We start from the raw sequence: 27,350 nt of genomic DNA, 5'->3' as shown, positions 1-27,350 counted from the left end.
TCTTTAAATGATTAGTATCGCGTATTTCTGCATATTTTTTTGTAAAACGATGAATGCTGTGTATCGCAAAGCACGTGTTTGTTTTGAATTTACAAGCTCTAACAAAAACATTGAAATTCAAATAGTTTTAATAAGAAATGCTAGACTGGGGCGGTTAGGTGCATTTGAATGCAGCGTTGTTAACAGCGGGCGGTAGCTGGTCTGCGCTCTGAGCAGAGCTGCAGAGCTAGTGCAGTAAGTAACTACGGCCAGGTACGCTAGCGTCCTGCCTCGGTGAACGCAGTCAACGCGGCCTTTACGAGTGCTGGATTAAAAGTAGCTATATTTTTTATCAACCCCGCAGCCATGGCGGCTGAGGCTGACAGGGTAGAGCCTGCGGATAGCGAGCAAGAAGAGGAAGTCGAAGATGTGTACGAAGTGGAGAGGATCATTGACATGCGGGTGGAAGAGGTACACCTAACGTTAACTAGCTAGCTAGCTAGCCAGCTAGCCTTTCGGCAAACATGGCTGGCATTGCTTTCACTCCACTCTCACGACGCATAGCCTACCAACAACGGTGCCCCGATACTTTCCGATACACAAACGCCTGTCTACAATATATTTCAAGTGTATTTTGATGCATTAAACTGTCTCACTTAGTCAAATGCGATACTCCTTTGTCACTGTTCGTCCATAGATAGCATCATTTTTTTAGCACAACTTCTCCTATGATGTCCGCTCGCCTCTTTGCTGCTGGGGCCAAGGACGGACGCCTTGCAAGCTTGCAATTGTTCTCATTATATGTGGTCTTGCCCAGCAACATAGGTAGATAAAACTAAATGCTGGGAATAGTGCTAGTGTCATTGTGCATAATACAGATTGGATGGTGAGATTTTAGAGCGGTAATGTCAGTTAGCGTAATTCCCGTATATTTACCAACGCCTGCTAACGTTACGTTACCATCGTGGCCGCTGACATGGCAACAACAGACCGACTAACGTGTTTTAACAGAGAAACTCCTCACTGAATAACAATGATAGCTACAATTGATTGTTTTATCTTACTAAGACTAACGAACTGATCCGCTACGTTAAGTTACTTGAATATTTCAGCAGGGCTTCAAGTGACATCACATGATATCGAGCAGCCAGTGGTGGAAGAAGTATTCAGATCTTTTGCGCAAGTAAATGTATCAATGCTACAGTTTAGAAATACTCTGTTACAATTATAAGGCATGCATTCAAACTGTTAGCTAAGTAAAAGTACGAGCATCAAAATATACTAGCTAGATACTCAGTACCTAGCTAACGTTCCAAAGTACCAAAAGTACTCATTGTGCAGAAAATATATTAGTACTATATTTCATCACTTGTTGCAGCTGGTAAAGGTGTAGCTAATCTCAACTACTTTGTATACTGCTGGATTATGAAAAATACACTATTTATTGATTGTTGATTACATGTAGGGTTGGGCGATATGGAGAAAACCAGATATCACGATATTCTTGTCCTAATATCTCGATGTCAATATTGTGGCGATATTATAGGGTTGACAGTTGGTGCTTATAAAAAATATCTTCACAATGAAATTAAAGATAAATAATCTCCAGTAATGTGGATATAATGACTAAGTGGGTAAAGGTAAAAATAACAGAAGAGCTAGAACAGTCTGGTAACTCAGAAAATCACTTTACTGTAATGCAGACTTTAAAACCCGGAAAAGAAAACACTTAAGCCATTTACGATATTACAATTTCCAAAATCTGAGATGATATCTAGTCTCATATCACAATATCAATATAATATCGATATATTGCCCAGCCCTAATTACATATGTTAATGAGATGACTCGGCAAAGTAACTTGCAACTCGTGCTGTCAAATAAATGTAGTTGAGTAAAAAGTACAATATTTGCCTACAGAATGTAGTGGAGTAGAAGTAGAAAGTAAAATACAAGTACCTCAAAATTGCATTTAAAGGTGCTCTAAGTGCTGTGACGCGTTTTTTATGCTACAACATTTTTTGTCACATACAGCAAACATCTCCTCACTATCCGCTAGCTGCCTGTCCCCTGAACACACTGTAAAAAAAAACACGGCCTCTGAAGACAGCCCAGGCTCCACAAACGGCAACAAAAACAATCTGTGCCAACCTGCCCCACGAACCATAACAAAGTCATGAACGCGCGTTGTGGAAGTAGCCTACGTGCTAACGCTGCTGCAGTGATGGCTCAACCAGCTCCTTCTTGTCGATTATTGGCTGGAACTCTGTTTGTTATGGTTCGTTGTGCAGGTTGGTGTGGCTTGTTTTTGTTGCCGTTTGTGGATCCTGGGCTGTCGTTTTTTTTTTTTTTTTTGTTACAGTGTGTTCAGGGGATAGGCAGCTAGCGGATAGTGAGGAGATGTTTGCTGTATGTGACAAAACATGTTGTAGCCTAAAAAACGCATCACTTAGAGCACCTTTAAGTACAGGACCCAAGTTTCAAGTTTCATTCCAGCACTGCTAGTAAACAACCTGGGGCATGCATGAGTATGTTACAACATGCACTTAACTAATATTTAATAGCTTTAGACATCCTGCTGAGTAACTGTAGTTCCTGCAGGTCCTGAACGTTAAAAAAAATAACCAATTTTAAGTAACTAACATTAATAATTTACTTCAACTCTTGATTTTGGTAACCAAGACTTCCAAAAATGTGAGCGTTGTATCTCACACAAATAAGTGCATCACAGTGTGACACACTGATGACATTGTAGTGGTGAACAGAACAAAAGTATGAGTTCAATTTTATAATTCTACTAGGAATAAAATGTTTGTGTTGTGGTTCTGATTGAACACCTTCAAATCTTATATTGACCCTATATCAACATATTATTTATAATCAGAATAAAATCAGACTATAGATTAAATGTTTCAGCTCTGTTTTTGTTTGTTGGTGATTATACTGGTAATTGCTTCTTTTGAACAGTTTATTACTATTATCTCTTCACATATTACAAAGTCATGCTTTTTACACTTGCATACTTACTTGCCCTTCCTGTGAGTGATACTGGAGGCATGGCTTTTGTTTTTATGAGTGGAGGTGGGATTTTTACCTTGAGTGCCTTTGCATTCACTGTGTTTAGGCTACATTAGTTTAGGTTATCAGATGCTCCCCCAATCTTTTGACACTTGTTGATTTATGATTAGAGGATTATAATAAACTGAGTTAACGAAGATGATTTATGCTGGAGAAACATTATTTATCATTGCGCTTAGCTGGATTTCAAAAAACTTTTTAAGACTGCTCATTTGCATAACAAAGACACAGGAATAAGCAAAGCAAAAAACTTGGCAAAAAGGACAGATCACTACTCAAAGTTTTGAGATGTTGTACCCAACTGAACACAAGTGTATTGATCTAACTGTCAAAAGTAAAAAAAGTGTCAAAAGTTTCCACGACACATAAAACGCAGTATCACAGTGGCAAAAAAAAAATCTCCAGCTGCAGAGCTATCCTCGCTGCATAATCTGTCAGATAAAGAAATCTATATCTATCTCTGAAGCTAGGAGCAGCGGCAGCTAGAGATGCACCAATTACAACTTTCTAGGCCGATTCCGATTTTCTTTGCGTTAGGCGAGCCGATACCGATTTTAGCCGATTTCATTTTTTCTAACCACTTCACAGCACACACAAATAATCTTTTCTTTAATAGAACATTTTGCGCAGAACATTTTTGAACAGATAATGGATCACTATAAAATAGAACTGTATAAATTACTCTTGGTGTGGGAGATTCACACACATTTAAAGTGCAATGTTAGAACCATTTCCTTCTTTTCACATCCAACTAAAAAAAATGTATTTGGGTTTTTGGTGTCGTCCCTCCACTCCCTACTTTTTCCTTGCAGGTGTTGCATATTGCAAACTTGTTATCTTCTGCACACACGCTGAAGAATTTCCAAACAGCTGACATGTTGCAGGTTAATTCACAAGGTTCCCTACATGTGCGAGAATAGCGCGGAAAAGTTGAGAGAAAGGAAAAAGAGACTGTGCTGTCGCGTACTTGTGTGCGTGTGTCCTTGAGAACTGTAACTCTTATATCTTCTGTTGTCCGTTAATTGTAGCATTGACCAGCATGAAATCAGCATATGTCAGACTGACCTGCCGGTCATGAAAACCGGCCAATTCCGGTCACCGGCCGGTGCATCTCTAGTGTTGTCCTGTTTTTATTGCTGCAAACTTTAAGACACATTTGACTGTGAGAAGATAAGGGTTTATCTATTAGTTTGTGTAAAGCAACACTCCCCTTTAAATCCGTGAAAGGGGAGAAACATAGTTTGACTTAATTACCTTGACTTTGGGTCATTTGTAAACCCAAGCATCAGGAATCTAACTTTTTCCCTTGTGTGAAAATAATGTCCAGACTAAAAGACAGATTTAGACCAAGTAAGTCACACTCAGTGACTACAATACAATAAAAGTCATGTTGTTGTTTTATTTTCAGAATTTAATCTTGTAAACTCTGCTTTTTAGGCTTCATAAAGCTTTTAGTGTTTTTCTTGCTCTCTTGTAAAATAGATAATTATTATGAAACAACAAATGAATGAAGAAAAGAAAAATATCCGCTTCCAAATACTCTAATAATTCATTTTATCTAGTCTGTCAGCCATGTTTGCATGCGAGTAGTCATCATCCGATCCTGTTGGCTGGTGAAACAGTCAGCAGTTACAGTCGGACTACCAGCCAACGTGTCAGGTTGGTATGGAGGTAATGCTCGAGCTTCATATCTTCTCTCTGTTTTCAGGGTGAAGTGCTCTACAGAGTCCGTTGGAAGAATTACTGCTCGGATGATGACACTTGGGAGCCAGAGGCCCATTTAGAAGACTGTCGCGAGGTCCTCTTAGCTTTTAAGAAGTCCATGGCTGAGGTCAAGGCCAAGAAAGAGGCAGAAGCCAAGAAGATTGTGGTAAGTCTAAGTGCCAGTCAGGTATACAGAATACTACTGATACTGTTTTGACCAAAATAATAATACTGATGTAGGTACCGCATTTTGACTCTTGCTTATTATGACTTGTTGGCGTGATCAACCTGTATTTTGGTTGGTTGCAAAACTCACAGCTTTATTGTCTAGACGTCTATAATCTAAAAATGTGACGTTGTTTGTCCCGTTCTCCTATTAGAAACCGCTGCCTGCAAAGAGTGACGTGTTTGATGCCGACTCCGAGAGTGAAAGTGAGGGCAAAGACCATCCAACTGAGGAGGCCATCAAGAAAAAGAAAAAGACAAAGGTCTGTGAAAAAGAGGAGGAACCACCTCCAAAAGAGAAAAAGAAGAAGAAGAAAGACAGACGGAAGGAGGAGTTCAGGCCTCTACCGGCACCCGAGACAGATGACGAAGAAGAAGAGGAGAAAGCCCCGACTCCCCCCTCTCCTCTCAAGGAGAAGAAGACTGATTCAAAAAAGCGTTTGGTTGACTCTGAAGAGGAGGACGATGAGCCTGTTCCCTCCAAAAAACACAAGAAGGAAAAGGGGAAAGACGGAGGAAAGCATAAGAAAGAAAAGGGAGAGGAGGGTAAGAAAAAGAAAGGGAAGAAGGAAAGGAAGACGGAAACCTCTGAAGACGAGGCCGCTGCACCACTAGAAGACGACCTGAGCTTGTCAGAGTCCCCAATGGACGATGCTGCATCAACGGATACAGCGGCAAAGTCAGCCGAAAAAGCCCGTGTGGACGACAAAGGCAAACAAAAGAAAGGGAAGTGGGAAGTAAAGCTGCAGGGCATTAAGGACCTCATCCATGACAAAAAGAGCAAAAAGCCAGATGCCACCCAGAAAGAAAGCAGCCTCCAGAAACTAAAGAACCTCACCTCTAAAGTCAAAGAGGACGCTGCCCTACACTCAGACTCCAGTGATAGCTCCACCCTACATAAGAAGGCCAAGAGCAAAGGGCAGGAGAGCACGCCAGCACCACCCAAAGTCCCGTCTTCCTCCACATCCTCTTCGTCCTCCTCGTCCTCCGTCACAGCAGCTAGCAGCACCAAGCTGAAGGAGGAGGAGGTGGCTAAAGAGGAGGTACTGGGACAAAAAGATGCCACGGGCTCCACTAATCTGTTTGAAAAGTTCTTGTTGAACTGCGAGGCCAAGGACCGAGCCCCCCGCAGGCCGCCAGTGCATCAGCCTGCCGCAGAGAAGATCAGCAGCAAACCCACAAAGGTCCGGTATTAATGCTGTGTTTCTTCGTCCATCATATGATGTCAAATGTTGGAAATGAAAATAGGACACATGTTGATTTAAGTTGAGAAAAATGCAGAAATCATGTCTTTGGTTGGCCTGGTTGGAGCCCATTTGTCTTCTATGCACACCTGGCTAATGCATTCATGTTTGTATCTGGAAACCTCTGTGTTGAACTGATCCAGATTTGTGTAAGGTAACGTGAGACTACATAACTTTTTAACTAGAAGTGAAGACTTTTTTAGCGTTATACAAAATTTTATCTATATTGTTTTTTTTAAAGGTAAAACTATGTAGCTTTTGGGTATCAAACTATTCAATCATTGACAACATGCTATTTTTTTTTTCTCGGATAAGCAAGGCTTGTGTCAAATGGTGAACCTCTCATTTCCCTTAGCCACAATTCATGTTTGCCCTGTTTTGATGGACCCTGCTGCTCAGTTGTTTACAGTGAATACTACAATTACATTACATGTCATTTAACTGACGCTTTTATCCAAAGCGACTTACAATCTCTGTATATGTCAGAGGTCACACGCCTCTGGAGCAACTAGGGGTTAAGTGTCTTGCTCAGGGACACATTGGTTGATGTTATCGCCATCACCACCCACTACAAGATGTTAACATTGTGTTTTCTTTTTCCAACATTAGCTAATAGGAAAGATTGAGAAGATCGCCAAGACAACCAAAGAGTCTCCAGCTCAGAAACCAGAAACTGAGAAGATGGAGAAGACCAAGCAATCAGATGGTATGCATGACACACAAGCACAGACAAATCGCATAAAAAAAAAAGTTCCATAGTAACATCAACCTAAACTGACTTCACATAAAAGGCCAACCTAACACCAGGTAAAAACGGAGTCTAAGTGCGATTTGACTTTTTATAGCAACAAGAAAATAATGTTTTCACCCTGAATATATGAATATTGTTTATGACTGTTCACTCATAAGGAGATGACCGTACAAGATGTTCTTGTCAACAATGTTTTGTTAAAGGCTGTCTTTTTCACTCCCAAGAAATATGACAACTTGTCTCCTCCCCCCTTTAGTCTCCAGACCCGGCCAGAGTTACGGCTTCAGCCTGGACAGTGACGAGAGGGAGGCAGAAGAGTCTACGGCAATGCAGAAGCCGGGAGAGGATTCCCGGGAGAGGAAGGAGAGGAAGGAGAGGCCAGAGGAGGCGCAGCGGCCCGGCTGGGAGAGGAAGACCCCAACAGAGGACAGGAGGAAGAGGAGAGAGGACAGTGAGCCCAGACTCTTCATGGCATGTGATGACGGTCATGACACCCAGGACCCACCAGAGGGCGCTGACAAAGCTGGTATGTTTCTGATTGGCCACTGAGCAAATGCTGAACTTTGATGCTTCCAAATATCAAGCTGTTTAACCTCGGATTTTATAGCTCACATGGAAGAGCATGCGCCCCACGTACAAAGACAAAGACCTTGTGGCAGCAGCTGCAGGTTCAACTCCGACCTGCAGCCCTTTGCTGCATGTCCTTCCCTCTATCTCTTTTTTGACATCTACAACAATAAATGACTACAACTACTACTGTTTTACTACAACAAACACTGACTGAGGTTTAAAACACGTATGAGCAATATCTTTGAATTGCTGTATGCAAGGTTTCAGCCTGCCAACTAAATAAAGCGTCTTTCTCGGCAATCGGTGTTTTACAGACAAAGGCCAAGCCACTTTGAGTCTAGGAATGGACCTCAACCTGGACTGGATGACTCTGGACGACTTCCAGAAACATCTGAACGGGGAAGATGAGATCCTGTCAGGTCCACCGTTATCACCCAGTGAGTATTTTTATTCCAATGTGTGTGCAGTAGAATACTGGAACAGAACACGTTCGGCTTCTTGCCTGCTTTTTTGTCAATTAATCAAAAAAAATATGTAGGCTCTGCTACGCTATTAAGCGATTGCTCTGACTAAAGAAAACTTTTCAAACACCGGATGTGTTGCACTGCAGAACAGTCAATACATGATGATAAATGGCGCCCCTCCATGCCACCAGTGTTTTTTTTTTCTTTGTTTTGTTTTTTAATATATTTTGTCTAGTATGTTTTTGTTGTGAAATCTACATGGTATACTTTCTTTAAACTATACCTTGTCTCTGTCAGGTGAGTTGCGGGATGCTGTGAAAAGTGGAGATTACATGGCTGTAAAATTGGCACTTAATTCCAAAGAGGACTACAATTTGGACCAAGAGGTATGTGCATTTTATAAAACCATTTACCTAGAGCTGGGCAATATATCGGTATTATATCGATATCATGATATGAGACTACATATCGTCTTAAGTTTTGGATATCGTAATATGGCATAAGTGTTGTCTTTTCCTGGTTTTAAAGGCTGCATTACAGTAACCTTTACCCACTTAGTCATTATATCCACATTACTGATTATTATTTATCACTGTGTAAGTATTTTGTGAAAGCACCAATAGTCAACACTACCATATCGTTGCAGTATCGATATCGAGGTATTTGGTCAAAAATATCGTGATATTTGATTTTCTCCATATCGCCCAGTCTTACATTCACCCAAACTATTATTATTTTTATCTGCAGACTAGCTAATGCCTTATTTTGTTCCATAGCATTTTTGATTAACATACAGTATAGCTCAAGGCTTCTTGATTCAAGATTCAAAGTCCTTTATTAATCCCACAATAGGGAAATTCCCACTGTTGCCGCAGCAAGGGAGAAGAGGAAATGTAGAAGACACAGATTAACACACAGTAATTAAATAGAATACATATTAAAATAGAGCCTTCAATTCCAAGACAAAAGCACATTTTACAAATTTTAGAACTTGCGCCTTGGTTGCCCTGCGTGCGTGCGTGCGTGCGTGTGTGTGTGTGTGTTGTGTGATGTGTGTAACTAATGTGGTTAAATACTTGCTCAACCAGGTCCTATGCTTTACAAATTCATGAACTGACATTAAAATGTCCCATTACACAGCTTTGTTGAATGCTCGATTCTCCTGGACTTCACTTCACGTGAACAGGCACAGGAACGCGGTTGTTGCTCTCGGCCAAGTGTTTAACTTGTGTGTAGTAGTTTATCGGCGTCTAGAAGAGATTAATGATGAAGGCATGATCGGGGCATCACTAATGAAAACTATATTTTTTAAAAAACTTTCTTTTCACTCTAAGTCTTGTTTGCTGTACAGGTCATTTATGAACATCAGATGAAAAATTACAGTTTCAGAAACATTTCAAAGTTACATATAGTTGCCGGTTTAGCTCAGTTGGTAGAGCAGACACCCATGTATAGAGGTTTACTCCTCGACGCAGCAGCCGCGGGTTCAACTCTGACCTGCGGCCCTTTGCTGCATGTCATTCCCCATCTCTCTCCCCTTTCATGTCTTCATCTGTCCTGTGAAAATAAAGGCCTTAAAATGCCCAAAAAAAATAATCTTAAAAAAAAGTTACATATAGTTACTTTTAAATAAATATTTTGTCAAATCATGGATTTCTTTAGTAAGTAGCCGTGTAATAAGTGGGATAATGTTGAGCTTTGCGTCAAGGTCCTGCATTACCCTGTTGGAGGTTTAATTCGTGACAATGACCCGCTCACTCTATGTTATCCCTTATACTTCATTCTGTGGAACGAGAAGCAACATTGTATAGAATATTTGAGAAGCATTTCACATAAACAACGGTTGTCCAGCAATTGTTTTAGTCCCACGTAGAATATCTCTACGCAAGTCTTTTTTTATTTTTTATTTTTTTTTAGCTGTTTTGAGCACAAATTTTAAACATCTTACGTGGTATTTGTTATGACACATAACCGATGCATGTAGACATTTGTCTGTCTCAGATACAATCATCTGCAATTTGACTGCATTCAATTTTAGACTTATGGAACCTCTTATGTCAGGAAACTGTGTAATAAATGTTCAAGTTACACAATAGTATCATTAGGAATGGAAGATACTGAACTGTAAACATGCCTGACTAAAGCTACATGATGTGGCATAGATAATTTCATTCCATCACATTCAAAGGATCTTAATAATTAACCAATACAGCGCTGTTAGATGAAAAAAAATGTTTCTTCAAAACTGTGCACCAAGGAATCTGTCTCTTCAAGTTCTACATCCACAGACTTAACTATTTCACATCTACTAATAATTCAACCCCTCAAGATGTTTTTCACAACTCCAAAGCACCTTTGCTTCTGAAACAAACCCAGGTAAGATTCTGGCCTCAAATACTTTCATTTTTCATGGAAACGAATATATATGATACATGTTAAGTGATGTTGTAATAGTGTAAATATTTTTGTTAATGTAGTCATTTAGTTTGATAGAAACTTCTGTTTGTATTTTATAAAGCAGGAACAATTGTTTGGTAATTGGTAGGTTTTAAAGTTATACCTATAATGTCTTGAAAGTTAAAGGACCATGTTGCTAACTTTTAAACCTGAACTGTATTGTTCTAGAATATGTAAAAAGCTAACGAAAATCTCCACTGACATAAAATGCTCTTTGCTCTAATAACTCGTTGGTGTTAAGAGCTAAAGTTAAGCTAGTTTATCATATCAACCATAACATGGTTTAAAATGGCTCTTTAATGTATGCACTTAAGTAATTTGGACCTAATATTATTCATTCATCGTTATATATTAATCATAATGTGTGCACATTAGAGACTGGTGTCCTCTTTCCTTGCAGTGAACACGCCAATGGAAGAACACATGAAGTAATGGGACAAGATGAACCCTTTGAAGCAGGTACATACTGCATATGCTTTCAGAACATGTTTCATCATCATGATCATAGCACAACATGTGCAGCCAGCATGCTCTAGTAAATAATATGTATTCGGGACTATTTTTCTAATCTTATCATCAATTAATCAATAATTTTACAGCATATATGACCTCTAAATAATATTACTTAAATATTTGTATGTGAATGGCTGAACATCATTGAACTGTTCCCATGTTTTGCATCTGTACCTAGTCACAAGTTTTATAGATTTTACTGGAAAAACGCAGCTATGCTAAGCCAAAAACATTTTGTATATGGCATCAAAAGTAACACAATTATTTGTTTTGATTGCAAGCCATGAATGCAGGTGTAGTATTAGTGCATATTCTGTTTTTCCCATGTAGCATTTCATCCTACACCCCATGACTACATATACTTGCTTAGACATTTACAATGTCAAAACGCTGCTTGATCCAATAAAGCCATTAACTGTTCTCGAATGGGTCACATGTGGTTTTTGTACTGGAGACATGAGAGGTGTCAGGTTTTTTTTTTTTTTTTTTTTTTTATATATCAATGTTGGGCTAAAAAGTGATGTGTGGCCATCACAGTGACTTCTGTTTGAATGAGCTTGGATCTTGGTGGGGCATTGCCAAGGTGCTGATGCGTTAAAAAGCAATTAAAAAAATGTGCAAAGAATTTTGAAAAAGGCGGTAGAAAAAGAAAAGTCATAAGATTTATCACCATCACTTAACCAAAATGAAAACCAAAATTTAGCTTAGCTTTAGCATTTTATATTAGAATGGGTCTGTGTTTTAAGTTCACTCAATCAAATTATTCATGGGGCCTGATTTGGCAATGAGTCTTACATATGCTTGTTCTTTTACAGGCTTGTACTATTGGTGAGACGAGGTCATTTGAAGGAGAGAGGCGCTTGATTGAAGAGAGAAGTTCGAGCAATGCTCTTAGGTTGACTTCTAACCTTGACAGTGCAAGAAATGAAGAGAGTACTCCAAGAGTAAAACACAATATCCCACAAGATCTGGATTGTCCAAAAGATGGCGAAAAAATGCCAAGCTGCCTTGTCAGTATAAACACTGAGCAAGTGACACTGAGGGAAAATGAAAAGGTCCAAACAGGTGGAAAGGACATAACTGAATCCAAAAACGCTGCTTGTGATTCAACTACCAAACAGGAAAGTCAAGGAAAAGAAGGTCAGAAGCAAGCACAGGAAAACGCGATGTCAGACACAAATGGTGGTTTATCAAGTAAAATGAGTTTGGAATTTGATTATTCCAATCTAAACAGAAATGCAGAAGGGATGCTGACAGGGGACAATGACAAAACGGAACAAAAGGGCGTAGCTAACGAGCAAAGGTCCCCTGGGGAAGCAAATGACTCTTGTGATGAGGCAGAGCATGTGATGGCAGGTCAGTCAGATGGTACGGATCAAGTTCTGTCTGAGTCGGGCACAAAGGAGATTCCTAAAAGGCGAGGCAGGAAAACTGTGGAGAACAAACAACCAACACGATCCAGTTCAAGGACCTGTAAGAAAGTGTTTGAAACAATACCTAGCACAGTGGATGATGAGAGAAAAGAGACAGGAAAAAAGCACTTCTGTTTATATTGCAAAATGGCTTTTACCCAACTTGCAAAGCACTTGGAAAAGAAACATGCAGAGGAAATAGATGTTGCCCATGCAATACACTTTCCCAAAGGTTCCAAAGTTAGACAGTCTTTGCTTGACCAAATTCGGAATAAAGGAGATTATGAACATAATTGCCAAGTTCTCAAAAGTGGCGAGGGGGAAATTGTGACCAAGAAACAGGTTAGAAATCCCAGCGTATCGGTTCGTGACTTCCTGCCCTGCCAGCACTGTTTTGCTTTTTATCGGAAAACTGATTTATGGAGACATGAGCGGTCATGTAAGGCCAGAAAAGGAGATCAGAAACCCTCTGACGGGAAAAAGAGAAGCAGAGTCCACAGTGCTGCCTCTCGGCTGCTTCCAATGTCTGAGTTCTTAACTGGAGGCTGTGAGGAAATTATTCACATCATGCATCAAGATGATATCTCGAGGCACATCAGAAATGACCCACTTATTTGTAAATATGGCAACGCGTTGTCTGCTAAGTATGACCATGACAAGTCCCAGTTTGCTTATATTGCACAAAAGATGAGGGAACTGGGTAGATTCGTGGTGGCTGTTAATGAGCTAGACAAGAGCGTGAAGTACTTGCATGAAATATGTCTACCATCCAAATTTGAATTAGCCGTTGAAGGGGCCAAAAAAGCTAGTGGTTTTGACCCCAGTTCCAGTAAGTTTAAAACCTTTTCCCTTGTCACAAAGCTCGGCTACTCTTTGAAACGAGCTGCGGAAATAGCTTTTGGGGAAAGTCGCATGACAGAGGACAGTGAAACTGAAAGTGAAGTGAAAAAGTTCATACAACTTCTTGATACAAAATGGAGTGAGTGTTTTTCTCGCAAAGCTCTTGCAATATCTCTAAGGCATGAGGTGAAGAAAGTGGAAGTAGACAAATCAACAGTGACGGAAGATTTGATAAAACTCCACAAGTTTATCACAGGGGAAGAAGAGGAAGCTAGGAAGGAGTTGAAAGAGAGTCCTAATATGTCAACATGGAAAAAGCTCAGCGAGGCCACTCTGGCAGATGTGTGTCTCTTTAACAGAGGAAGGGTAGGAAATATTGGTAGAATGCTCTTGCAAACGTACACTTGCAAAAAGAGTAGGGGAACATTTGTGCCCTCTGCAGATCAAATAAGGAAAAGCACAAAATTGGAGCTTGACCTTGGTAGCAGTTTCACCAGGTTAGAACTAGAGGGTCAGTATGGGAGGAACATGCTGGTTATGCTAACGGAAAGGATGGTTTTGTCAATCGACTTACTCATTGAAAATCGAGAACAGGCGGGTGTGTCGAAAAAAAACCCATACCTGTTTGCCCGGACTGAAGGTCCATCCTTCATCAGAGGATTGGATTGTTTCCGAAGGTCTGCAGTGGAATGTGGAGTTAAAAACCCAGAAGCACTATTGTCCTCATCATTAAGAGAGCAGATTGCCAGCTGCTGGCAGCTAATGAGCCTCGGTGAAGGCGAAGTGGATCAAGTGGCCAAGCTGTTAGGAAAGAGCAGCGAGGAGTGTTACAGCCTCTCAAAAAATGCATCACAGCTGGAGGAAGTGAGCAAACAACTTCTCAAGATGGATCGAACACTGCCATCAGGTTCATCCAGCACTGCAAGTGATGGTGAGTACCTTTTTTGCTCCTTTTAGATCCTTTTGCATGAATCAACGCTCTGATTACTAAATGTATAGGTAACATTTGACAGAAATCTCCACTCTAAGATCAATTGCTTGCTTGTTCTGGAACTTTGAACTGCATCACCCAGTCTTCATTGGCAGATTCAGTTTTCTCAGTTGTCATGGAACAGTAGATGTTCAAACTTCAGTTTTTCTAATCCCTTTCAGGACTTGACAAAACAGTCTCCACTCAAGGTCTACTTAGTTGTTTGTTCTGGAGCTTTAGACAATATCAAACGGTCTTGGAAACGGCAGCTGATGAAACAAATCTTGCTTTTCCCAAGATCAGGAGTGAACTGTCAAACTCTAACATTAACAGTATTATAATTTTAATTTGAGAGACTACTGCATTCTTATTTCTCTTATATAACCATGATACACTCTTTATCTTTATAGGAACTGTGCAGAAGGCCGCTTTAAAGCGAAGACCTTGGAATGAGAGGGAGCAGGCTGCAGTGAAGCGTTACTTGAGTGAATTTATCACAGGGCTGAAGGTTCCAGGCAAAAAGGAGTGCAATGCTTGCATAGCTGCTGAACCAGATCTTGGTGGAAGATCTTGGACGGATGTCAAAAACTATGTACACAATACTCTACAGACAATAAGGAGGAGAAATATCCAGCATCCGTCTGAAGGAAATGTGAGTCCAATGCATCCAAAAGCTGGAGTGGAAACCACAGACAAAGATTTGGAAGACTCAAACATCGTTTGTAGTCTGACAACAGTGCATCCAGATCACCTGAGTGAAAGTTCACATTGTTGTATGACAATGGCTCCAACCAACTTCCCCCAAGAGATCACTTCAACTTATGCATCCTTGTGTTCTGCTAGTGCAAACATGATCCATACAGGTCAACCGTTGATTTCTACTTTCACACCATTGAATGCTACGGATACACAAGTGGTTCCTACATTTACTCCACACAACACTACAAATGCACTAATGCCTCCTCCTTACACATCAGAGAACAACATCATTATGCCATTGTCTCCTTCTTATACACAGAATGCCACAATTATGCCACCATCTTCTGTGTATATACCCCAGGACACTACAGGTTCAACAATGATTCCTAATTTTGCCACCTTTACTGCTCCAAGCACCTCAATGGTTCCTACATTCACAAGTGCTACAAGTGCACCAATGGTCCCTGAATTCTCAACACTAAATGACAGAAGTAGGCCTATAATTTCTTCATTCACACCTCTGAACCATTCAAGTGCACCAGATTACCCCACAGGCCCTTCACCATGTAGGGCCCCTACAACTGCACAGGTTGTCCCAACAATCCATAGACCCAGTGTGCTTGACAGAACACCTCTTGTACAGGAAACTATGTCTGCTGCAGGAAAAGGAGTTACTCCAGCTGTCAAGCCTCAAAAGAGAAACAAGAGGTTGTGGAGTGAGGAGGAACAGGCTGCGGTGAGGCGTCAGTTTGGAGACTTCTGTAAACTGGTCAAAGTGCCAGGCAAAAAGGATTGTGATGCATGTTTAGCTGCTGAACCTGCCTTGAACACCAGAACATGGAGGGAAGTCAAATATTTTGTACATAACTCAATTCAGTCAATGAAAAGAAGAGGGCATGATGTTGCCACCAAACAAAGTGGAGGTCAGGAACCAGAGACTGATAATAATCCAAACACGGATTGGGATGGTCCCGTTTATCTGTCCCTGTAAATATTTGTCATGGACTTCCAAAACATAAGTGTTAAAATAAGTGATCTGTGAGACTTTAGAGATGTGCGAGGGCTGTGCTTTTAACCTCACATTATATGGGGCTTAAGAATTCAGTGGCTGTGAATTGTTGTAAAATGTACTGTCAGTGAACCATGGTCTCAGTAGCCATACGGATCTTGACAAAACAGACTGCATTGCCATTCTTTTTATCACACTTTTTAAAAAGGTCCTGAAGTATTTGGAATCTAGTCCACCGGACCAAGCTATTGGCATACTGTTGCATGAATATACATGAAATGGGTGGAACAAAGGACATTTGTATTGTAGCTTTGGCTCAGAAAAGGCTATTAATGTTTTGATATGGTTAGATTGCATATAAACATATGTTTCACAGTCAAATATGTAACACTCTCAAAAGTACTCTTAATTTAGATGTGATCATTTAGTAAATGTTAACCTCATTTTGCTAGGATTTGCAACCTCCCACCAGTCATTGGCTGTGGCAAGTAGCCACTGTGGCACCCAAACATGCTTTCACGATTTCGAATGCAATATTCTTAAAAAAAAAGAAAAAAAGTGTAAGCAATGGCTGAATTGTTTGGGACTCCCCAGCCAACATGTGACCAGGTCATTTCCCACCGGCAATGAGCAAAGGTAGTAGGATTTTTCCTCTTCATTACTTAAAGGTACTCTAAGCGATGTCACACGTTTTTTTAGGCTACAACATTTTTTGTCACATATAGCAAACATCTCCTCACTATCCGCGAGCTGCGGGTCCCCTAAACACACTGTAAAAAAAAAAACGTGGTCTCTGTAGACAGCCCAGGGTCCACAAGCGGCAACAAAAACAAAGTGACCAACCTGGACCACAAAAACATGACAAACTGTGTTCCAGCATTCAGCCAATAACAGGGGCGAGCTAGTCTCGTTTTGTTTGAAAATACTTTGAACGTCACCAAGAATAACATCTCCCAACGTCGCTTAGAGCACCGTTAAAAACTTACTGAGACACCTATCTGTCTTTCTGCCTGTACTGTTTTCAGTATCATTTTTATGAATGATGATGATGATGATGATGACATCATTATCAAAAACAAATAGAAAACCTACCAGCAAATCTTTGCATCCAGTCCCTCCAAAATAGATGTGCATAGACTTGCTTTACATGATTCCCAAATGCCTGGCCCAAGTGTACTGTATTCTTGCTTTAGCCAGCCGCCTATATTGTAGATGGCGCCTGATAGCCTGCAGCAGTGATGGTATTCCTTCCTTGCTGATGTTAGACAATTAAGAGCTCCGTTTTGTATACCTCTTAATTATGAAAAACATTTTTTTCTTTGAGAATCTTGTTAAATAAATGTTCATGGTCTTCATTTATGTTTTTTTTTCATGTGTATCAACCAGCTGCCGAAAGGTTTGGTTGTATTTTTGTATCCCTATACAGCAACTGTGTATAACATTTAAGTACTTTTATCATATTTGATATGCTTTAATTTTAGGTAAATACACTGCATTGGTCTCATTTGTATTACTTCGTTTTATGCTTTTAAGATGTGGATGTTTGTGACATTAATATCCAGTTGCCAAGATCAGATTGCCTTATTTTCATTATTTGCTGGATTGCATTTTTTTTCCCTATTCATGTGATCACATCTAGCACACAGCATAGTAAGTGCAGTTTTTGTTTTTAAGAAGTAAAGTGTTATTACAAAAGTTAACCCCTTAACGCCGACTGTCGCTAATTTGCATCAAACCCCTTCCATTCCCACTGCAGGCAAGATAGCGTGTGTATTCCTCCCAATGCCGGTTTGTTTACATGCGATACATACCTCGGAACCTTTTGCATGCACTGGTTTCTCGTAGGACCGGTCGGAGTGGGAGATACATCCGGTTCACGGAAGCTAACCCTGCCCCTACACCTAACCCTAAAGAAACTACTGTCAATGTTAGGGAGTAGAACAGTGTTTTCTTTCATGCCGTTGTCAAGGTCCATGTATTTGTCAATTACAGTTTAGAAGTTCTAACAACTTTGTGACATGAATGAAATCTACTATGTGTTTTATTAATTTTACCATTTTGTAAAGAATTTTACCATAATGCCTGTTGTCGCTAATTTGCATCATACCTAAATTTATATCTATTCCATATGCTATAGACAAATTAACAATCTCAACTTAATTTAGCATCAGCTTGGAGCCAGAAACACACATAATATTTTGTTTATATAATTGTGAATAAATTCAGGCGTCAAGGGGTTAATACAGGTGAGCTACCCAGGCACCCACATACAGACCTTGTTTGAGGTTTTAAAGGATATTGAACAACATTTCAACCTACATTTACCAATAGTACAGGCTCACAGGCTTTGAAACCGTAGTCCTAGCTAAACGGTCACATTTCGGTTTCAAAGCGTGGTCATTGCAGTGTTTATTTTACACTGGATAGTCAACAAGGTGTGTGGATCTCTTTGGTCAGTTCAGTTGGCTCTTCAGATGTCTTCATTAGGACACCTGGAAAGAACCTGCAGTCTTAAGAGTTCCAGATAGCACTGCCGCGGTTTGTCATGGATAACGATTTTGTGGCATCCTTGGTTGCTGTATTGAATCTGTTTAGAATACCCAGTGTTCACCCTTTCATAACAAAGCAGTTAGTGTCAGACATGAGACATCAGAAAACCCATTTTAAGGCCGCATTCAGACAGCCTGTGTCGACCGTCCGACTGTCTGGCAACAAACGCAGGTCTTTCCTTTCATTTTTAATGGAGGTCATTGGGGTTGCCACAGGGAGGGGACATGCAAAAAAACGCAGCGGGCCTGCTGCAAAAAGTTGACAGACTCAACTTTTGAAGACCCAACATCACGCTGCAGTGGCCAATGATGTAAGCTGAGATCACACTTGTCTGTGTGTTTTGAGGCGGTGTGAGAATACAGTTAACAGGAAACATCACTGCCTTTATAGCTGCCACGAGAAAGTTTTAAAACACGGAGGGTAAAAAACGAAACGCAAGCACTGAACTGCCTGGGAGTTAGGGTTAATAGTGTAATAGCTGAATGTTTCCTGCAACAACAAAGCACTCACTTCGTCTCGCTCGTTTCTTTTCTTTCTCTCTCTCCTGTGAAATAAAGCTGCCTTAAGTGAAGTTGGAAACGTCAATCTATAAACAATAGATCAATAGAAACCCCCTTTTTTTTGTTTTTCTGAATGCACCGTAACTCATTCACGCCAATGGCAAACAGGTTTTTTTCTGTAGTGTTTCTTCCTTGCGAAGGGGTTATATCTATGTTCCAGTTTTCATTTTGTTTGGCAAATAAATCTCTTCAAGGTCTACAGTTCACACACTATCCTTGCTGTTTGATGTTGCAAAGCAACAGTTCTTTTTCTCTGTAAATAACTTTCTTACATTGCTGTTGTATAAGCAGACAGTGCGTGTTACTCTTCATCCTGTTAATGCTTCTTATCAAGTATTGTAAGTAACGTATAACTTCAGCTTGTACAATAAAATGCTTATTGTATTCAAATGTGAAGATTTTGGTGTGATGAAAAATACTTTGTTTTTACAGGGTTTGATAACGTTTTTCCCTTTTTATCTGCTTCGTCACTTTTAGGTATATGAAGTGCCGAAGGACACTATATTTAGTAGATTTCAATATGCAATTGTAGTATTGATTTTCAAGCCACATTCAACGAAACATATTGTTACAGTGTGACAAAATATTAGCTACAGTAAAGAGGCATTAAGTATTTTGACATGAAACTATGGTGACCAAGGGATCTCATTAAAAGTGATTGATTTGTAGTTCAGTAAATGCTGCACAAACAAACCAAAATCTCCGCAGCTGACCAAGTAATGGTTGAGTCAGTGTTAGTATTGATCTTCCATCACAAACATTAAGTGGTCACTTTGTGCTGTAGGGCAAGATACAAATGTAAAAAAATTGGAAGTGTTTTGTCTTTGTAAAGCTATAGTTCGGGGCTGCACAGTGCTGTCACCTCACAGTGCCACAGTTGCCTGTAGACATAAATATGTGTCTGAATGGTTGTTTGTCTATATAAGCGTCTGCCGTGATAGACTGATGACATGTCCAGGGTGTAAAAGGCCTCTGGCCCAATGTCATATGAGATTGGATCCTGCCCCCCACAACCCTGCAAAGGATAAGCAAGTTTAGAAAAGTGGATTAATGGGAGAACAATGGTTTTCTTTTATATTCGATATCTATGACAAACTGCTTGAGGCCTTTTCTGCTGAGGGACTCTCAGCTGATTGACTTAAACGCAAATACTTCCTCAAATACAGTAGTAAACTATGAGGCCTTTCAACAGTGAAGGGAGTTATTACTTCACTGCATTATGAATGTTGGAATAGGAACTTTAACATCTGCAAGTGCTGAACTAAAGTCATGCTTAATAGCTTAACACAAAAATTGAGATATTGTAGATTTTTAAAGTGTTATAGTTGATGTATACAAAATAATAATGACCTTGGTTGCATGTTGTCTGTCATTGTAGCGTTGTACAAGGAATGTCCTATCACAAGAATTCAAAAACCCTTGGAGAAATGTTAGGTTTTAGATTTAGTGCTTCTCTCTTTTCAGCATACAATACGAACTGCAAATTTACAATCCACAGTAGGTCAGTGAGAAGCTGCTCATTTTACCCCCTTCTTCTGTGACATTGTAGCTTTGTGTCTGTCTGTCCGCAGGATGTCAGCGGTATGTCCCTGAGCATGCTGGCAGCAGCGGGGGGGCAGGACGACATTCTCAGGTTGCTGATAAAGAAGGGGGTGAGGGTGAATGGACGACAGAAGAACGGCACCACAGCGCTGATGCACGCTGCTGAAAAGGTAACCGCCTGTCACCCAAGATGAGGATTTCACTGTGATGTTGTCCACTGTATTTCATTTAGAAAAGATGTCTCAGACATGTACCTCAGGAGTTGGGAGGAGACGCAAAAGTGAGAAGGAGAATAAATATTGGACTTAAATTCATCGGGTGGCCAAATAAATACAAATGTCTGCTTAATGTTTAAATAAGCCACGGTTTGCTAACACCTTAGCTATATAAGCATATGTCAGTGTTACGTACAGCTTGTTGCTCTGCCCCAAAGTATAAAACTTTACTGTTGCACCATCATTTATTGTCCAAAATAAGGGGTTTTTATCTTCTTGTGCACTTTTCACAAATGTGTTTAGTGATACACTTTTTGAAATTGGTAACGTCATACCAAGTCATCACTGCTGTGTATCTTCTCACACCTTTATTTTTATTTCCATCCTCTGTCAGAATTTCTTGACGACTGTTGCTATCCTGCTGGAGGCGGGCTCCTACGTCAACGCTCAGACGCTAAATGGGGAGACGGCACTGATGAGGGTAATGCTGCACTTCAAACACAAACCTCCAAAGCTAATTGTTAAATTACCACTTGGGGAAATAAGCTTATTTGCTTTCTTGCTGAGAGTTAGATGAGAAGATCAGTAACACTCCCAGTCTGAGAGCAGTATCAATCTTCTCATCTAACTCTTTTCAAGAAAGCGAGTAGTATTTCCTAAAATGTTTAACAATTCTTTTACTTTAGGAACATTGAATGAACCTTCAGGCTTCTTATTCCTAGTGATTTACAGCAGTAGGATCGGTACATGGGACACACGTCATGTTGGTAAATGTTTTCCTGTTCTTCACGTCAGGCATGCAAAAGAGGGAACGCTGACGTAGTGCGCCTCCTGCTGGAGTATGGAGCTGACTGCAACATTGTGTCCAAAAACAAGACCGCGGCCATGTACTTTGCCAAGCTCGGCAACAACCTGATGGTGTGTGACCTCATCAAGGACCACATCAGCATGTGAGTGCTAACCATAGCTTCCAGCCTCCCTCAACTCTGATATCGGGGAAGGGATGGAGTCTACAGATGGATTTGAGAGACAAAAATTTAAATACTTTATTGATGCCACACAGCACTTTATTACAAATTCAGACCATTAACAATAGAAGCATTTGGTTAAACAGCAGTTTAAAATTGACTCCCTGCATTGTAGTGTGTGTTTGTGTTCTATCCGTCCTGTATTCTCATGCATCTTGCCCATGAAGTCACTCAGACTTTTTTTCTTTCCGTCCCTCAGACTGTCCAGTGTGGCGGAGGACTGCATCCGAGCGTACTTTGAGTCTCGTCTGGTGCTGCTGGAGCCCGTCTTCCCTCTTGCCTGCCACAGGCTTTGTGAGGGACCAGACTTCTCCCTGGAGTTTGGCTTCAAGTCACAGCCACAACCAGAGGGTAAACCACAAACTTTGAATTTGGAGGTCATCCACTCTGTTAACAGTTGGTTGCATTTCTAGATACACAACCTAATCAGACTCTCTAAGACTCTCTCTACCTTTTTTTTTTTTTTTTTTTTTTTTTTTTTTATCCTTCCCTTCCCTCCTCTCCAACAATACCTCTGTCCCTCCCTCCTATTTCAGGTTCGGGCATCATTCTCTTCATCTTCCACGCCAACTTCCTGAATGAAATCTCAGCCAGGCTCTGCGGACCCTGCAGCGTTCACGCCGTGGTGCTCAACGACAAGTTCCAGCTGCCCATCTTCCTGGTTTGTTCCCAACAAAAACAGCAGTTTGATTACACAGCACTTAGCTAAAAGCACTATATACCAAGTGGTTTAGCGGAACAAATAAAAAACAAGGCTGGTAAAATACAAATAGGTAAAATAAAAGCAGCCGATCAAAAGTGGGAAACATAAAAAAAAAAGTTGTACAATCCATAGGATTTTCTTTATATCAAAGCCCATTTTGATACTACTCACTGTGGTAGCTTTCATTTTTACGTTTACTTAGGAGTTTTCCATTCCCACACAGGATTCAAATTACTAAGACCTGAACAAGTGTTTCAAAGGAAACCAGTGTTTTATTTAAGATCAGTCTCGAGACCACCACATTTTGAAGATCTCGTCTCCGAATCGGCTGCATTTTTACTCATTCTTGTCTCATTCTCTGACAAAGAGGACTTGGAATTTTATTTCAAGACCCCAACTGCGGGGATATCACTAACTTGCCTGTGCATTGTCTGATGTTTGTTAAAATCATTACTTGGATTGGATTTGAAACTTCCCGCTTTAAGTGCAACAAATAATTGACTCATTGTAATTTGTCACCCATCCCAGGCCCCCCTTCACACTAGGGTTGGGTATTGTTTGGATTATAACGATTCTCATTCCAATTACGATTCTTCCTTTCGATTCCGGTTCTTATCGATTCTCGATTCCAATTCTTTGAGTGGTGGAGTTGAAACAGGTCACATGCTTATTTTCACAAATAAGAGATAAGTTTCATTTTGATTCAGTGGTGGTTTGCAGTTTGACGGGTCTTTTTCAATGTAAAATAAAGCCACACTAGAGCACCGCTTACTGTGCTCTAAGGCTGAGACACAACAAGCACCTGGCCGCTACGGAAACCAAAACTTGCGCATGTTAAATTGGGAAGCGATGATCAAATTTGAAACCAAATCCTCTAAACAATTCCAATAAAGAAACTATTCTACTGGAATCGCAATTTTTGAAACTATTCTAAGTAGGAATCGGTTCTCGATGCCCAACCCTACTTCACACGCACTCCAAGAAAGGGAACGCGTGAGAAAGGAGAGAAGGCTATGGCTGTCTGGGAGGAGATGTCAAATCTCGGTAATAAAATGTGGCCACCTGAACCATAAAAGAGTTTACCTGCAAAACCACGTCCACAAGAAAACAATGCAACGCTGACTGAGATGGCTGTATAAGGCGTGCAACAGAAAAAAACAACTATATTGTTTAAAAAAAGACAGAGAAAAGTGAAGACTTAAGTATTGAATAATTGTTTGATACATTCTGTACTGTTCCACATTTTATCTTAAGTGTGTCATGCAGTGTGGTCTCAACACACTGGTCTTGGTCATGACGTGGTCTTGTTTCCAACACTGCAGGAAACGGTTTATGCATGTACTTCAGAGTTACTGTAAGTTTTTTGCTCATTTTCTTTTTCATTTTTGTCTTCAAACATTCAGGATAGTCACTTCATCTACTCCTTCAGTCCGGTTCCAGGCATCAACAGACTCTTCATACGTCTAGCAGAGTCACCAACAGCTAAGGTGACACAAGTGCAACAACAGTCCATTTTAAACATAAAAGCCTCTGCTGCCAGTCAGGCCATCATACAGACTAAAGGTGGTTTTCGGGGTTGAGCATTTTAGCGTTTAGCCCTTTAAAGGAAGAATAAATAATCCATTAGTCAGCAGGTGTGTGGTAATAGTAATGTCAAGATATGAATGTGCTCTAACTATGTCCTTAGACAAGTGTCCGAATGAGATAGCTACGACAGAGTAGTACTCATAGAGAGGCCAGGAGACGTGCCCGTAGAGTAAGTGAGGACAGAGAAAGAAGCTACTTGTGTAGCCGATTTTAGTAAAAACACTGTGTGTGTACTGTGATGTATTTAAGTGGGTTCAATGTTTTTTTTCTTTCTGTTTTCTCCCTGAAATGTAACTGAAATGAATCCAAGCTGACCACAGCTTCATAAAGGCCCCGTTAAGACTGACAGTATCGCTTCATCAACAAAAAACGGCCTCCTCTTTCATTTCAATAAGACTACTTCATTTTCAAGAGTTGAACCTGTTTCAACACTATGCAATTCAAGAATACAGCGCGTTGGCCAGACAAGTGCGTTCATTTCCTGGTAGATTTGTTCCGTTCACTTTGTAACGTGAACAATGTACTTTGACTGTTGTTATCTTGCCATTGTTGAGAGAGGATTTATTTTTTTCTGCTGTGGCAACTTTATGGAGTTGTATAATCCTGTTTCACAGTATTATGAACGGTGGATTACTCAAAGAAGACTTTCTGGATTGTATTTCATCTTCTTTACCTGTACCTGTAGCAGAACGCCAACACAGCACCCTGCAAATGTTCAGTCCTGGAGGTTTTGAGAGTCTCAAACTAAAAGAAAAAACATTTCTTCAGTGTTTGTCTGGAGCATCACTTGAAGGTTATATAGCTGCCACAAATATGTGTGTGCCCTCTGAGTTCATGCTGTGTCTCAGACATTGTTCAGGTGCCACAGTTTTACAGCAACATTCCAGTGATAAATAGATGTGCTGAAAGAGAAAAAAACTGCGGCGGAAACATCATTGTTCCAGTCTGGAATGAAATGTACTCAAAGCCTATGTGGGCTTAAAGTAATTCTTAGTATATGAAACGTATCAGACAAAGAGCTCTAGTAATTGAAAAGGGAGTTTGTTTTACTCTTAATTTCTACTCCTAACTGTTCAGTGATGGTGGCTAATGTTAAAGCATAAAGTTGGTATTATTCTCCGTTTCTTCTTTCTTTCAAAAAATCCTGTGAAAAGACCAAAATCAACATTGTGTTAGTCCGTCACTCACTGTTTTCCAATGTCTCTACTCTGTCTGTGGCACCTAGAAGACATACAGCTTTAAAAATAGCATTTTTTTTCTTAACACAGCAGGACGCAGTGTTTTTTAGCAGATCTTACTCAAACAGGAGTGAAGTGCATTTCTTTGGGACTATTTTCAGTTGTGGATTAATACACATTTAGTGAGTATTTCCAGCAGCAGGACGGTGTACAGTATCATCGTTTTTGTGGCTGGGGCCTAGCACAGTGTGTCGCTGGGTGCAGAGGTGGAAGATAGGGTTGAACCACAGCAGGAAGAAAAGGCAACAGTTGTGTGTGTGTGTGTGGGGGGGGGGATAATAATCTAAAGGAACATGTCACCCAGTGCTAAGACATCATCATATGTGTCACCATAATTTATGTGTTTTTAATCATTTTTGGACAACAATGGAGTTCTATGGCACGGAGGAATGGGAAACACCAGGCTTTAGATACACACACACACACACACAAACACACACACACACACACAATACTTGTTATTGGGATCATTTTAGTGTTGGTTTTGGTCTTTTCATGTGATTTGTTGACGATAAAGAATATAACCAGCTTTACTATTTAGCTCTCCAGGTTTCTTATGGTAATTCCCAGCAGAAAATGTAACACAGATTTGTCTTTTTGGTCCCGCCAATGTAAAAGCTTCAAAAACAGATTTACCATTTTGTTGCCTCGGTCAGTATAAGAGGCTAATAAGGTCTTCTATTATTGAAATGAAGCGGTTGTGGATGCTTTGACAGTGTGCTAATTGGTTCTTTTTGTTCATTTTTCCTCAGGTCAAGCTCCTAATCTGTGCATACAGAGTCCAGCTGCAATGATCACGTCAATGGTCACGGCAAGCCAAATTCTCAAATTGATGACATCTGAGTCCTGTCCACACCACTGCTCTGCGTCGGTGTACATGTGGAGCGCAAATCAGAGGATCTCGACATTGTTGATTAAATCTCGAGGAGCCCGTCCATTCGTTGGTTAAACCATCGCTACGCAGCTTCCAGGTGTAAGGAGGCTGCCCGAAAACTCCCTCTTCTTTCTCTGGAGTTAACTTTCAAAACTTGAAACCCTCCTGGGTCGTGCCTTTCTCTGAGTTCCACTTTCCGTCAGCGTGGATGTGTTAGATGCGTGTGTTGTCTGTAGACCTAGCTAGGTTGTACGTGTGTGTGTAGATTAACGAAGTTTTTGGGTGCATTCAAAGAACATAAAGAGGGGATTTTCCATCACTTTTATTTCTCTGTTTAGCATTTTTCTTGGACCAAGCTAATGCTCTTGTTACTTTATTACTTATTTCAGTGTATTAACCTGTGTACCAGTGTTGCCCCCCAGAGGATTTTATGATGCGTTTTGGATGTTAAATCTGGCACTGCTCCTTTGACAACAATTATGTATATTTCTACACCCAAACAAGGTTTACATTTTTGGTCTTATTTGCTTGCCAACCTAGATTGTAACATCTTTCTGTTTCACAAAATCGGTGACCAGTTTGTCATCAGCGGAGTTACTCACTTTTAGAAAAGAGAGGTAGAAGTTCAAACACCAACTCTCCTGGGCCACAGACACACATCCCCCTCTGCTGCCCCGGTGTCTTCTTTAAAACACTTTTCAACAAGTCAATACACCAGAATGAGGTGATTGAAAAGAAAGATGTTGCACATTTTAATTAATTCCATACACTGAGTTGCTGTTTATATTTTCTGGACTGCACATATTCACCTACTAATTATAAATATATACATACATATATATATATACGGTTTTATAGCGTCATCTGATGACTGATAATGTTCTTGTTGCTTTTTTTCGTGCCACTGTAGGAGTGGGTTAAGTTATTTAGTGTGTACAGTAAAAAGATCTGATGTTTTAAGGGCTAAAACCTTACCATCAACCGCCCTGCTAAAAAAAGTTTTTTTAAATTGAAAAGTTTATTACCTGGCTGCAGAATTCAGACATTTTTGCACAGATACTACCGAGCCTGTCGATCCCGGGCTGCCAATCAAAACTGAATGAATGCTTCTCCTCACTCTCTGACAATCTTTTAGTTT

General features: G+C 40.3%; 1 protein-coding gene across 2 annotated transcripts; it reads left to right on the top strand.

Annotated features, from left to right (window-relative positions):
- Window positions 1–50: 50 nt before the first annotated feature.
- mphosph8 (M-phase phosphoprotein 8) lies at window positions 51–26,927 on the top strand. Of its 2 annotated transcripts, XM_028590775.1 has the most exons (14): window positions 62–450; window positions 4,766–4,927; window positions 5,142–6,170; window positions 6,840–6,936; window positions 7,238–7,507; window positions 7,866–7,988; window positions 8,313–8,401; window positions 20,597–20,737; window positions 21,177–21,263; window positions 21,578–21,732; window positions 22,010–22,161; window positions 22,347–22,471; window positions 23,917–24,000; window positions 26,091–26,927. In XM_028590775.1, exons 1-14 carry the CDS (start codon window positions 346–348, stop codon window positions 26,130–26,132), a joined length of 2,661 nt encoding a protein of 886 aa, XP_028446576.1. In that variant the 5' UTR covers window positions 62–345; the 3' UTR covers window positions 26,133–26,927. The 2 variants fall into 2 exon arrangements, with proteins under 2 accessions (XP_028446575.1, XP_028446576.1); XM_028590774.1 differs by lacking the exons at window positions 20,597–20,737; window positions 21,177–21,263; window positions 21,578–21,732; ... (2 more) ...; window positions 23,917–24,000; window positions 26,091–26,927 and adding exons at window positions 11,801–14,168; window positions 14,618–16,646 and having other exon boundaries at window positions 51–450.
- The last annotated feature ends 423 nt before the right edge of the window (window positions 26,928–27,350 follow it).

This window comes from Perca flavescens, chromosome 11, assembly GCF_004354835.1.
Source record: "Perca flavescens isolate YP-PL-M2 chromosome 11, PFLA_1.0, whole genome shotgun sequence".
NCBI classification, from domain to species: domain Eukaryota; kingdom Metazoa; phylum Chordata; class Actinopteri; order Perciformes; family Percidae; genus Perca; species Perca flavescens.
The sequence above is the reverse complement of the archived record's forward strand: the minus strand, read 5'-3'. Positions and strand labels throughout refer to the sequence as shown.

Excerpts from the sequence above, each read along its gene's own strand:
- mphosph8 (XM_028590774.1), top strand. The coding sequence starts at position 346 with ATGGCGGCTGAGGCTGACAGGGTAGAGCCTGCGGATAGCGAGCAAGAA. Across the intron at positions 4,928-5,141 it reads CAGAAGCCAAGAAGATTGTG|AAACCGCTGCCTGCAAAGAG; the intron begins GTAAGTCTAAGT and ends TTCTCCTATTAG. Across the intron at positions 7,508-7,865 it reads AGAGGGCGCTGACAAAGCTG|ACAAAGGCCAAGCCACTTTG; the intron begins GTATGTTTCTGA and ends GGTGTTTTACAG.